Genomic DNA, 14,181 nt, shown 5'->3' on the forward strand with positions numbered 1-14,181 from the left:
ATTTGTATGTATAGCTAATCAAATTCTATGTTCGTGACTGATAATCTAGGTCGCATACCAAAGGAAGTTGGAAATCTTACATCTCTGAAACTTCTTGGACTCTCTTCTAATCAGCTGGAAGGTACGTTATTTTGTTCTTTCATTTATAACAGAGGTGAAATCTGACATAGTCAAAATGAACAGTAAAAACGATCCGATCAAAATGAGACATTTTTATTTTTTACGAAAGTTTAGAAAGTGGTGTGTAGTAGGAGTAATAGATAAGAGAGTAGGGACAAAATATGAGACCGAAATAAAAATAAAATAAAATAAAGTAAGAAAGATAATAAAATAATATTTTGTATATGAGATAGAAAGGTGTTAATTATTTCTTAAAAAAAAGAAATGTTTCATTTAGCTTCCTCATTGTCTCCTCTAATCTACTTATGGTATAAATTGGTCAATTCACCCGTACCAAACTGCATATGTGACTAGCTTTTGTATTTACTACTTAACCAATCGCACAAGTGTATGAAGCTAATGTAAATAAGAATATCGTTTCCTACAGACACTATAGTGTCAACTTCAGTACCACAGTGCATATTTTAGAATGAATGTAGAACTCTACTATCTAATGCACAGTTCTATGTTATTATCCAATTATTCTCCCTTGCTTTTAGTGTCTTTAGTGATGTTAGGTCGGTCACTCTATTAGATTAAACCTTCCCCCGAACTTAGAAATCCGAAGATTAGTTGTTAAGATTAAAGTCCTCTTCAAATACCTAACATCTAACTCCTTAAATCACTATGATCAAACGCCTCACACAAAACTCAACTCTCCCGAGTTCTATTAATCAAAGTGTAAATTATCATTTAATCAAAGTTAAGTGTTTCGTCTCATGATTAATCTTATTAACCCTAACAACATTAAAGAGGTAACTAATCAATTGAATGAAAGAGGCACAAATAATAACTCAAACAACCACTGGAGCAAAGCAAAAAAATCAATTGGATAAATAATACTCCCTCCGTCCCATATAAATGTGGGCAATGAATATGTTACGAGAATTAAGATAAAATTGGTAAAGTAAGAGAGATGAAGTGAATAGTATGGTAAAGTAAGAGAGAGGAGGAGAATAGTAGTTAAAATAGAGTTAGTGAATAGTGAGACCTACATTATTAAATTGATTTAACTTTATAAAAATGGAATGCACATATTTTGTGCAACGAACGAAAATGTAAAGTGCACATATTTTTATGAGACGGAGGGAGTGTATAACCAATACATCTTCACTAAAAATTCTAAAATAAAGATTCAATTAGTTTTCACAAAATCTAAAAATTGACTAGTTTTATTCCAACTAAGTTGTCGACTAAACATTATTTTTATTATCACAATTGCATACTCCCTCCGTCCTGCTTTAGAGGTTCCGATTACTTTTCTACATTCGTTTTGTAAAAATGATACTTCCTCCGTTCCATTAAAGATGACTCACTTTCCTTTTTGGTTTGTTTCAACTATGATGACTCATTACTAAAAATGGAAACATTTTACTTTCTATTTTATTCTCTCTCTTACTTTACTCTCTCCACTTCACACACAAAATAAAGTTGCATAAATTCCCGTACGCCCAAGGAAGGGGTCATCTTCCTTGGGACGGAGGAAGTAATAAATAGTTAAAGTGGAGAAATAGTAAAGTAATAGAGAGAATATTGTAGAGACAAAACTTCTCTATATTATTCTCTCGGTAGTTTACCATTTCTCCACTTTAACTATTTATTATCATATATACAAAACGAGTACACAAAACTGTAAAAGTAATCGGGACTGCTAAAGCGGGATGGAGGGATTACTTTGTAGCCTTGCAACTCTGTAATAAATGCAAATCATTATCATTAATTTGTATGACAGGTGAACTGCCTGAAGAGCTAGGAAAACTATCAAACCTTGAGCATTTTCAGGTTCCCTTTAACGATCATTTAAACGGCTCCATCCCATCTTCCATATTCAACCTCTCAACATTGGAAGGATTACATCTCCAACAAAACCTCTTTTCCGGACCTCTCCCTCCAAACATGGGAGCTTCACTTCCCAATCTCGAGCTACTTACTTTATTCTTCAACAGACTCACGGGCAAAATCCCAACCTCCATCAACAACGCCACCAAGCTCACTATCCTGGAACTCAACAGAAACTCATTCACCGGCTCCATTCCCTCCTTCTCCAATCTACGAAACCTAGAAAGGATCGCCCTCTGGGAAAACAATCTCACCGGAGCTGATGAATTCCTATCTTCCCTAACAAACTGCCCCGTTTTGAAAAGATTAGAAGTGTCGTATAATCACGAAATGGTGGGAGTTCTCCCTCGTTCGATCGGGAACTTCTCGAATACGCTTCAAGTGATAAGGGCTTCATACTGTGACTTTAGAGGTGGCATTCCTTCTGAGATTGGGAACTTAACTAGTTTGCTGAATTTGCAAATTTCTGGTAATAAACTAACCGGATTCGTCCCAACGACTATTCGAAATTTGACAAACCTCCAAGTATTGAGGCTTGGAGAAAATCAACTTGAGGGGCACATCACATCCGATCTTTGTCAGCTCCGGATGCTGGGGGACTTGAATATGAGTGCGAATCTGTTCACCGGCTCGATCCCGGGATGCCTAGGTGAAATTCAAACGCTAAGAAGTGTCTCCTTCGCGATGAACGAGATGAACTCGACGATACCTTTGAGCTTCTGGAGTCTTAAAGATTTGGTGTATCTAGAGCTGCAGTTGAATCAATTTAGTGGGGAGATTCCATCTCTGATTGGGGATTTGAAGGGAATAGATATATTAGACCTCTCTTCTAATCAATTTAGTGGTCTGATTCCAAGCTCAATTGGTGAGTGTGAATCACTGACTACTTTGCTTTTGAATGATAACAAATTTGATGGAAGCATTCCTGAATCCTTGGGAGATGTGAAAAGTTTACAATCACTGTATTTGTATAACAACAGTCTTTCTGGATTTATACCTAAGTCACTACAAGGCCTCGAGCTTCTTCTTTACTTCAATGTGTCTAACAACAGATTGGAAGGAGAAATTCCGAATGAGGGCTGCTTTGTTAACTTCACTGCTGATTCGTTTTCTGGCAACGCTGGTCTATGCGGTGATGCAAGGTTTGAAGTGCCGCCTTGCCCTAAAAGATCGAAGAATGATCGGTTGGTGAAGTATCTCGTGCCCCCTCTCGTTGCGGTTGTCGTTTTGGTGGTGATCGTAGTTTTTGTTATAAGGAGACGCAATCAGAAAAGGATCACAACTCCGGATGAGGGCATTGGATTGAAAATTGATTGGAGGAGAATTTCGTATTTAGAACTTGAGCGAGGAACGGATTCTTTTGGTGAAACGAATCTGCTTGGAAGAGGGAGCTTTGGTTCGGTATTCAAAGCAATACTTTCCGATGGGCTAAATGTTGCGGTGAAGATATTCAATTTGGAGTTGGAAGGTGCTAGCAAGAGCTTTGATACTGAGAGTGAGATACTAAGCGCGCTTCGCCACAGGAATTTAGTCCGAATAATTGGCTGTTGTGTAAATCCAGAGTTCCGAGCTTTGATTCTTGAATACATGCCAAATGGGAGTTTGGAGAAATGGCTGCATTCCGGAAGCCATTGCTTGGATCTTCCGCAAAGCTTGCAGATAGCAATAGATGTTGCGTTAGCTTTGGAATATCTTCATCATGGCCATACGTATCCCGTTGTCCATTGTGATGTGAAGCCAAGCAATGTGTTGCTTGATGAAGACATGGTTGCTCGTGTTGCTGATTTTGGCATTGCCAAGCTCTTTGACGAAGGGGAAGCTATGGTTCTAACAAAAACCCTAGCAACTGTCGGTTATGCAGCACCAGGTGATGTATATATAACTTTCCATATTTTAAATAATTTCTTAAATTTTAATTTTTTTTTAGTAATTATGTCATGGTGACAATGTTGGTGCTGTACTTGTAACATGATCAGAGTATGGATCGGAAGGAAAAGTATCCATAAATGGGGATGTATACAGCTACGGAATCTTGCTGTTCGAGATGTTTACAGGAAAGAGGCCAACGAATGATATGTTCAACGGGGAAATGAGCGTAAAGGAGTGGGTGAGTGCGGCTTTGCAAGAAAGTCGAGTATCTGAAATTGTGGCAGTTGGATTGTTATCGAGAGATGATCAATACTTTGAATCAAATGAGCAATGTGTCTCATCAATTTTTGATGTGGCTATGAAATGCGTAGCCTTCTCGCCGGAGGAAAGAATCAACATGATCGAAGTAGTGGCTTCTCTTCAGAAGATCAAATCCAAAGCAACAGCAGAAAGGGCCAGCAACGTCAGGCGATGATTCTCATGTTGTATTGCAAATAATGCCCGATATATTCTAGTTTTGAATAAGGAAAATTATGGTATGTGATTTCAGTTTTGAATAAGGTTACGCGTTGCAGTGCAGTGATAGACTATGATGCAAATTGTACAAGGAACAAATGAATTAAATAAGTTTTGATTTCTATGACCAAATATCAAATTCCTAGGAAATACCATAAAATTAGGCCAAAGTTTGTAATATTATGGAACAATAATTTGATTTAAAATTTATTCTCTATACTTTCCCACACAAAAAATATACTTCTTCTGTCCCACAAGAATATGTACTTTCTAAATTTAGAAGCTCTTTTGTCTCTAATGTGGTGGAACCCAGTTTTCACTAATAATACTTTAATTACTTTTTTATTCTACTTCTCTCTTACTTTATCAATTGTGCGTTAAAATCCGTGTCCAACTAAAACTGCATATTCTTGTGAAACAGAGGGAGTAACTTTAAACGGTTTTCTGTCTTGTTGATTTTCTAGTGCTTCGTTTTTCAAGCTTTGGTTTCTCTGGTCCTTTCCAAAACAACGAATCTACTTCGACCCCTAATTCCTACTTTGACAATGTTATGTTACAGTTAGAAGTAATTTTAGGGTATTTTATTATACACACTACACTCACATTCTATTACTTCCTCTGTTTTTCTAAAATAGGGACATTTGAAACGACACAGGTTTTAATGCACAATTTGGTAAAGTAAAAGAAAGGGAGACAAAAATTGGTAAAGTAGGAGGGAGGGAAAGAAAAAAGTAATGGAATTAGTGTTAGTGGATTATGTGGCCTACTTTATTAGGGAGGTGTAAATGGCACAAGTTGTCACGACCGCCCTTCTAGGGTTAAATATATGCGGGCAATCGCGACCAAAAGTGCTTAAATGCATACGAAGACAAGGACTAGGGTTTCATTAAAGGATTTGACCAACGTATTTAATGAACGGTTAACAACAAGAAAAATCAGAGTAACGCTTTGATAGTTAAATCTAATGGATAACAACTATCATCATAAATAATCAAAACGAAAAGGGTTCAATGAAATAAAATATATATATATATATATATATATATATATATATATATAAGGGTGTATTCAGATGAAAACCATAATGTATATTAAAACATCAAACCATGTAAATAATGTACATTATACACACTAATAATGTACATTTTATTCATGTATAATGTACTGTTCTAAATATTGTACACACTAATAATGTACATTTACATTATATGAATTCTGTACATTATGCTAACAGTACATTATACATGAATAAAATATACATTATTAGTGTGTATAATGTACATTATTTTACATGGTTTGATGTTTTAATATACATTATGGTTTTAATCTGAATACACCCATATATATATATATATATATATATATATATAGGGATGCGTTAAAATGACAACACTCTTAAAATGACACTGTGACACCACGCTAGACTGCAATATTATAAACGCTAGACGCAATATCCAATACACTAGACCGCAATCTATAGATTGCAGTCTAGTGTATTGGATATTGCAAGCGAGAAAAATTGCAGTCTAGCGTATTGGATATTGCAGTCCGCGAAAATTTACCCTTGGGCAATTTTTATGATTGCCACATGGCAGCTGATTATTCGTCCATGTGTACAAATGATTGGCTAGGATTGGTGGTATGGTGTTACCTTAAGAGGTGTTGTCATTTTAACACAAACCTATATATATATATATATATATATATATATATATATATATATATATATATATATATAGGGAGTATTAGTGTGCTAACTAATTTACAGTAATAACTAATAACTTTCAATTCTGTGTATTAGAAATATCAACACAAAGACATAATTATATCAATACAACATGTAAAATTTAAATATCAACACAAAGACATAAGTTTATCAACACAAGAATATTGATAAATTTATGTCTTGGTGTTGATATTTTTAACATACAAAATTGATGTTAGTTATTAGTTATTACTACAAATTAGTTAGTATTTGATTACACACCTATATATATATATATATATATATATAGGGGTGTGTTAGGGTCCTTACAGCATCTTAGTGTAAAACACAGCACAAATCACAGCCCTTGGATCATTAGATTGGATGGTTGTGATTTGTTACATTATCATACTAAAAATCTACATTATTAGGCGAGGTACATTATTAGACTAGAAATGTACATTGTAAGACTAAAACTGTACATTTCTAAACTAAAATGCTACATTATTAAACTAAATTGCTACATTATTATCCGAGCTACATTATTAGTCTAAAATTCTACATTATTAGATGACACGTGGCATTAATCTAACCATTAGATCATATGATCCAATGGACTGCAAGTGTTTTGAGTTTTACTTATACTTAGCGTTCTGACCTGAATACATCCCTATATATATATATATATATATATATATATATATATATATATATATATATATATATATATCATGCCTCTAGGTTCTAAATGAAAATAAATATAGTTTCAAGATCAACCAACGATAAGTAAAACATGTTTCAACGGAAGCATCCAAAAGAAGAGTGAAGTCATGCGTGAAGACACAACGACACTCGGAGTTTCAAGACAACCATAGTGTTTTAATTAATTTGCTCAACACCACCAACCGCTCATCGTCATCTGAATCTGCACATAGGGAAAACACATGCAAACTTGAGTATTTTGAAATACCCAGTGGACTTATGCCGAAAACAAGTTATTTAAAATTAGTATTTATCATGCCATCAATAAGTAATCATCGAGGTTTAGCTTTTAGAAGGGCCCGAGATACTCAAAATAGTTTCCGTTTCAAAAGTCGATTGATCAGTCATTTTTCTATTGACATTTACCATATCTGCACATATATGACATGGAATGCGGCCGCAGACCAAGTCACTAGACCGGCCAACCTGTACACTGACACACGGTCTACCATAGGTGTACTGGTAAGGATCCATGTATTTTATGATCCATTTCCTAAGAATTTGCTACTTATGAGGTTTGATCTAACAATTTTTTTTGGAGGCTATTTTCAGTTTCTCAACACAAAGGAAAAGATAATAAAAAGAGATCAAACCACAAAAATTGAATCTAAACAAGAAAGGATGGAAGATTAGGAATGGAAAGCATGTATATAATGATGAGATAAAAGAGTTATGACCATAGTACCTTGACCCAAAGAATGGAAACAACCCTAGACAACTTTCAATAGCTCTATCACCCCTTGGCTCCACTACTCAATGGATACAACCCATTGATGCATACCTTTACTTGAATCAATCAATGATGGAGACAAGCAACCTTCAAGGAAGGAATTGGATACAATCCTCAAAGAGAAAACTCTCTAGGGTAGAAACTTTAATTCAGCAAAATCTAAGGAAAAAGATGACATCAAAAAATATTTATACTATGGTCCAATTTCCAATGAAAAGGCCCACAGAATCTGGCCTGCGTCACTCTACCCGGCCGGGTGGAATTAAGGTGTTAAATCACCTGGCCGGGTGAAATCCCCTGACTTCCTCACGCCTTGGACGGGCCACCCGGGCGGGTGACAGAAAGGTCACTCAGTCGAGTGGAAGAACTTGGCCTTAGCGATTCCAGTGGAATCACCCGGCCCGAGTGAGGTAGCGCCTCAAAATCCACCCGGCCGGGTAGGAGCTCCCAGTCTTCAAATTTCAGCACGAGTCTTATCGCGTGCTCCTCCGTCTTCGTAGACTCCTCCAGCATGGCTTTTTGGATGAAAGTGGAGATCCCCTCATGTAGGCGCCTCGTCATAGACCTCGTCATGGGCCTTTCGGGCGTGGTCGTATCATGTACTCTAATCCAAGTAGGGTTTGTGGCCCTACGAGGATCCGAATTCGATTTAAATAATAATGGAAAAAGCCACATCAGGCAGGCACGTTAAAATCCAAATCACCGCATGATAAACACAGTTTCACTTCTATCCATAAAATATTTAGGGCATTGTCCTTATTTAACTTTCTAGTACTTTCTTCCCTTTGATATCACGCTTCGTGCGCCAGTTATCACCTTTAGATAATATGCATTACGAATCAGTCTCAAACAACGAACTTGAAATCATGCATGCCCCCAAACGTTCCCTTTTTTTACCGATTTGTTTCATATTAACAGTCAAAATCAAGGCATGTTCATCATATCGGTTTATTCATACTTCAATGTTAGATCTACCATCAAAACATGGTCACACATGAGTGTTCTTCACACAACACACATTACACACACACATCGATACACACACACACGCCGACACACACACACATCCATGCTTCTCATTCATCAATTGATTTTTCCCCCCTTTCACTAGATCTATATGCATGAGGGTTCAAGAACACCGATTAATCGGTTAGATGAGAAAAGATAGATCTAAAATACCTTTTCTTGATAGAACGAACGGTAGAACAAAGTAATAGTCTTGATTCTTCAACAATTCTTGAGTTCCAACTTCAATTCTTTGCAAAGAATGAAAAGATCTTGAATAAAATAGAAAACGAGTTGAAGAAGAATGGAAGAGAGAAAAGTGGCGTGTGGAGTGAGGGAGGAGGCGTGTAGTAGTGGGGTTTGGGTTAGGGTTTTCTCACATATTTATAGAGTTCAAGAATAAATTCCCACAATTAAATAATCAAAGGTTTGGAAAGATATGGTGTAACATCCCGAATTTCCGAACCCTAATTTTAGAGTCCTAGAATTTATTATTGATGACGTGGGAAATGTGATTTATTTGATAAACGAATTTATTGCGTGAGTTTCTTTGACCTGGAAGTTTGAAAAGTCAAAATTGTTGACTATGTGATGTGGCATGTGATTTATTAAATTATGAGGTGAATTATTTGTTTAAGGGTGAGTGAGAATATTAGAGAAAATTTCCATAAATACTAGTCACCTAAATATTGAGATTTTCGAACCCTTGACCTCTTTGAAGGAGGAATTTTATTTTTCTGGATTTAATTTAATTCTTGGGATATTTCTCCAAATTAAATCCAAAACCTAATTATTTCCTTATTTTTATTGAGAAAAGTCGAGCCCTTTATTTTTCTAGGTGATTTTCGAAAATCACCCATGTAGGGAAGGAAATATTATTTTGCTTGTTTAATTGATTCATTACTTGATTTCCTTCCATACCTAGAATTTAAATATTCTACCAAATCTTTCCATACCTCAAGAGATCTTGCCATATCTTATTTTAGTTAATATTAGAAATCCATGCCTTAATTTAAAAGGCTACTACACGCCTATTTCCTTTCCTCCAATGGGAGAATTTTTATTTTATTTTGCTCCGCAATATTTTATTCTACTCCGTAAAATATACCAAAACAAAATCTTGGCTAATTGGGAGCCATATATTTCGAAAATTACATACCTTGATACCCTAGTCTATTTTTTGTTAATTCTTCTTCCCCACTTCACAATATTTATTTATTTAATGGTGGAGAATAAAATCTTACCAAATATTCTATTCTATTTACCTAAACATCTTATTGAGCACTATAAATAAGAGGAACCCCTAACCCTAGCCCCCATAATTTTCGCCCCCCTCCCTTCTCCACTCTCTCTCAATTTTCTTCTACTTTACTTCAATAATCCTTCAACCTTTGAGAAGAATTAGAGTTTGAGCCTCAAGATTTTGAAGAACCAAGTCTTTACTTCGTTTCTACCGTTCGTTTTTCTCGAAAAGGTATTCTCATTTTAATCTTCTTCTTTCTACTCGATTCCTCTTCTTTCTAACCGATTAATCGGTATTCTTGAATCCTCATGCATCTTATTGAGTGAAAGTGGGATAAAGAGGATACGAAGAACATGTATGTGTGTGTATGCGTTGCGCGTGTGTGTGCGTGGCGTGTGTGTGTGTGCGTGTGGTGTTTGTGTGGTGTGTGTATGATGGCAAAATACTCTTGTGTGACATATGTTGATGTTAGATCTAGATTTGAGATGCGAATGGAACTTATGCGATGAACGTGACCTTGATTGATTAATGATACTAAAATAGATCGGTGGGAAAAGGGAAAAACGTTGAGACATGCATGAGTTAAGAGTTTGTATTGAATCTGATTTGTGATATGTGCCTATGTGAATAAAAAGGTGAAACCTCATTTGCGAAGCCGGATAACAAGGGAAAGAACTTACTTGAAATCTAAGCAGTCGAGGTGGGCTTTACTCTTAAACTCTTTTATGTGCAAATATAAGAATGTGGAGAAAAAAGGGTGGATAACTGTTATGCCATGCCTATGTCTGTTTTGTTGTGATATTGTGCACCTGATGTCCAGTTTGAGAGTTCGCTCCATTGGGCTATAGGGCTATGGATATGTTAAAAGAATTCGGGTCTGATTACGGGCCGCAAATCCTACCAGGCTGTGTACACGAGGGGATCGGGAGCCGTCCATGCTAGTCGGCCGGTCTCGTGGGCGAAAAGTGTGGCCACACTTTCGTCGCACCATGGAAAGATTGTGATTGTGGAATTTGATGAGAAAAGTGGGGAGTTGTTTGACTGGCCAGTCTATGGAAAATATATTTTGTGATACTCGTGAGATTCTCTTATAACTGCATAAAACTCGAGTTCACTTGGTAAGGGTGGCATAACTTATAAAATGTTTTGGCAACGAGTTCACTGAGTATTTCAAAATACTCAGCCCTGCATGTGTTTTCCTTATGTGCAGGTTGAACGATGACGAGCGGTGGTGGGTGTTGAGCGTATTAATTAATTAAGATGGATGTCTTGAACTTCGAGTGTAGTCGTGTCTTCATACATGGCTTCACTGTATCTTGGTCGTTTCCGCTGAATTCCTTGAAACACTTATGTTTATTCTGAATATTTTGCACTCTCCTTTCGGTTTAGAGGCCTTAGACTATCTTGTGGTTTTTATCTTGGAAACTATGTCATACTCTTGAGATTCTTGAACGTCATCTATTATACCTTCCTTTTTCTTGTTCAAGCTTCTAGGTTAAGTTGTTGTTTTAAATGCTCTGATAGTTCTTTCTAATCTTTTGGTCAACACTCTTTAAATGAAACCCCAGCCTTTGTTCATTTCTCTGAGTCCGTTTTGGTAGCAATCGCTGCATTTATTGTACCCTAGGAAGGCGGACTGTCACATATGGAGGGAAGTTGGCGTGATTTTTGGGGAGAAATAAGGAGTAGGCGATTTTTTTCTTATTAAATATGTGTAGGATTTATTTAAATATTTACAGAGAGCAAGATATCACGGAACATAATAAAATAATAATTTCTGCAATATAAAATAGGGATTAGGCGATTTTTATGCTCTCCCACAAAAAATTAAATTCAAATCGTAATTAAAAGGGATATGGCAAGATCTTCCTAGGTATGGTAAGATTTGCTAGGATATTTGCATTTATTCATGGAAGGGAATAAATAAGGGATCAAATAATATGATAAATAATTCCTTCTCCCTTTAAATAGGAGATTTTCGAAATCTCCCTAGGAACAAGCATGGGGTCGAATTCTCATGGAGAAAAATAAGGAATAATCGGGTTTGAATTTAATTTGGATAAATATCCCAAGCAATTAATTAAATCCAAGAAAAATAGAATTCTTTTCCAACAATAATAGCCGTCGAAAATTCCAAGAATATGGGTAAGATAATTATCAATGAACCTATTTAATCTCACTCACCCTTAGGAAAATAATTCTCCACAATAAATTTCACCCCACATCAATTATTCAAACAACCACGTCACAAATTCAACGGATTGATCATTCTACATCCACGTGATATATTCAACGGAATTGACTCAGTCAATCCAAATTCTAACTCCAAATCAAAATTAGGTCACCATAGAAAATCATTTAATAATTTCACTCATTATTAATCCACATACTTCACGCCATAAAAAAATTTAATGCAAATATTTATGGCTCAAAAATTAGGGTTCGAAAAAGTAGGGCGTTACACAAGTGGTAAATAAATTGATGTATAAGTGTGTAAAGATTTCCAAAAATAGAAAGTTTGAATGTTGCTATTTTTAAAGAACAAACTAAAATGGAAAAAGTTGTTATTTTTAAAAAACGGAGAGAGTATATTATTATACTACTCCTTCTGTCTCAATATAGCAGTTCCTGTTTACCATTTTTAAGTTTCCCACTTTAGGAATTCTTGTTGAAATATTCCACAAATAGTCATAGACTCACATTCCACTAACATTTTTCCACTCACATTATATTATAAAATGATACGGTTCCACAACCGCAGCCGCAGAATCCTGTGACAGCAGAATCGAAGGAAGCTACGACGAAGGTACGGAGCGAGTAGATGAAGCAACAATCCATTGCGAAGTCGAAGCCGAAGAGGAACATCAAACCGCCGAACAAGCTCGGCTACTTCGTTCCCAAATAAGCCGTTAGTTTTGTAACACCTCGAATTTCCGAACCCTAATTTTAGAGCCCTAGAATTTATTATTGATGACGTGGAGTCGTGAATGCATTTATTGCATGAGATGCTATGGCCGAGTCGAGTCTAGGGTTCTCGTTGGAAGTTTGAAAAGTCAAACTTAGTGATTATGTGATGTGGCATGTGATTTATTAATTCATGGGGTGAAATATTCGTTTAAGGGTGAGTGAGAATATTAGAGAAAATTTCCATAAATACTTGCCACCCAATTCTTGTATTTTCGACCCCCTTGAATTTTTGAAGAAGAAATTCTATTTTTCCGGATTTAATTTAATTCTTGGGATATTTATCCAAATTAAATCCAAGACCCAATTATTCCTTATCTCTAGAGAAAATCGAAAAACCCTCTTTTATTTAATAGTGATTTTCGAAAATCACCATGTTGGGAAGGAAATAATATTTTGCTTATTTTATTGATTCCTTATTTGATTTCCTTCCATACCTAGAATTTAATTATTCTACCAAATCTTTCCATACCTCAAGAGATCTTGTCATATCCTATTTTAGTTAATATTAAAAAAAAACTCATTCGTTATTTAATAGGCTAATACACGGCTAGTTCCATTCTCCAAATTGGAGGAATTTTATTTATTTATTTAATTTGCCCCGTGATATTTTATTCTACTCCATGAAAAAAAAAGATACCAAAACAAAATCTTGGCTAATTATGTAGCCTAATTTTCGAAAACTACATGCCTTGGTGCCCTAGTCTATTTTTGTTAATTCTTCCTCCCTACTCCATAATATTTATTTATTTAATTGTGGAGAATAAAATCTTACCAAATATTCTAAAGATCTTTTTGGACTCTATAAATAAGGAGCCAAGACCCCAACCCTAGCTCATAATTTTCGCCCCCTCCTAATTTTCGTCCCCTCTCCCCCTCTCTTCATACTCTCTCAATTTTCTTCTACTTTACTCCATTAATCTTGCATCCCTTGAGAAGAAATTGAAGTTTGATCCAAGAATTCTTGAAGAACCAAGTCTTTACTTACTTTCTACCGATCGTTTTTCTCAAAAAGGTATTCTTATAATTATCTTCTTATTCTACTTGAATCCTTTTCTTTCTAACCGATTAATCGGTATTCTTGAACCTTCATGCATGTTAATTGAGCGAAAGTGGGATAAAAGGGATATAGAAAATATGTATGCATGAGGTGTGTGTGATGTGTGTGTGTGTCGTGTGTGTCGAGTGTGTGTGTGTGTTGTGTGTTGGCAAAATACTCATGTGCAATATATGTTGATGTTAGATCTAGAGTTGATATGCGAGTAAATTATATATAGTGAACATGTTTATGTTTGGTCATATTAAGTTAAGTCGTTGGGAAAAGGGAAAAACGTCGAGACATGCATGAATTAGGTTTTGAATTGTGAATTTGATTTGTATGTACCTATG

The 14,181-nt window shown here is 35.7% G+C and overlaps 1 protein-coding gene across 1 annotated transcript; it reads left to right on the forward strand.

Annotated features, from left to right (window-relative positions):
* Positions 1–4,507, forward strand: LOC125204626 (probable LRR receptor-like serine/threonine-protein kinase At3g47570). The gene is made up of 3 exons (XM_048103333.1): positions 1–121; positions 1,892–3,865; positions 3,975–4,507. The coding sequence occupies exons 1-3, from the start codon at positions 28–30 to the stop codon at positions 4,340–4,342; spliced, it is 2,436 nt and encodes an 811-aa protein (XP_047959290.1). The 5' UTR covers positions 1–27; the 3' UTR covers positions 4,343–4,507.
* Positions 4,508–14,181: the final 9,674 nt, after the last annotated feature.

This window comes from Salvia hispanica, chromosome 2 (genome assembly GCF_023119035.1).
Source record: "Salvia hispanica cultivar TCC Black 2014 chromosome 2, UniMelb_Shisp_WGS_1.0, whole genome shotgun sequence".
Classification (NCBI taxonomy): Eukaryota; Viridiplantae; Streptophyta; class Magnoliopsida; order Lamiales; family Lamiaceae; genus Salvia; species Salvia hispanica.

Excerpts from the sequence above, each read along its gene's own strand:
- LOC125204626 (XM_048103333.1), top strand. The coding sequence starts at position 28 with ATGTTCGTGACTGATAATCTAGGTCGCATACCAAAGGAAGTTGGAAAT. Across the intron at positions 122-1,891 it reads CTCTTCTAATCAGCTGGAAG|GTGAACTGCCTGAAGAGCTA; the intron begins GTACGTTATTTT and ends TTTGTATGACAG. Across the intron at positions 3,866-3,974 it reads TGTCGGTTATGCAGCACCAG|AGTATGGATCGGAAGGAAAA; the intron begins GTGATGTATATA and ends TAACATGATCAG.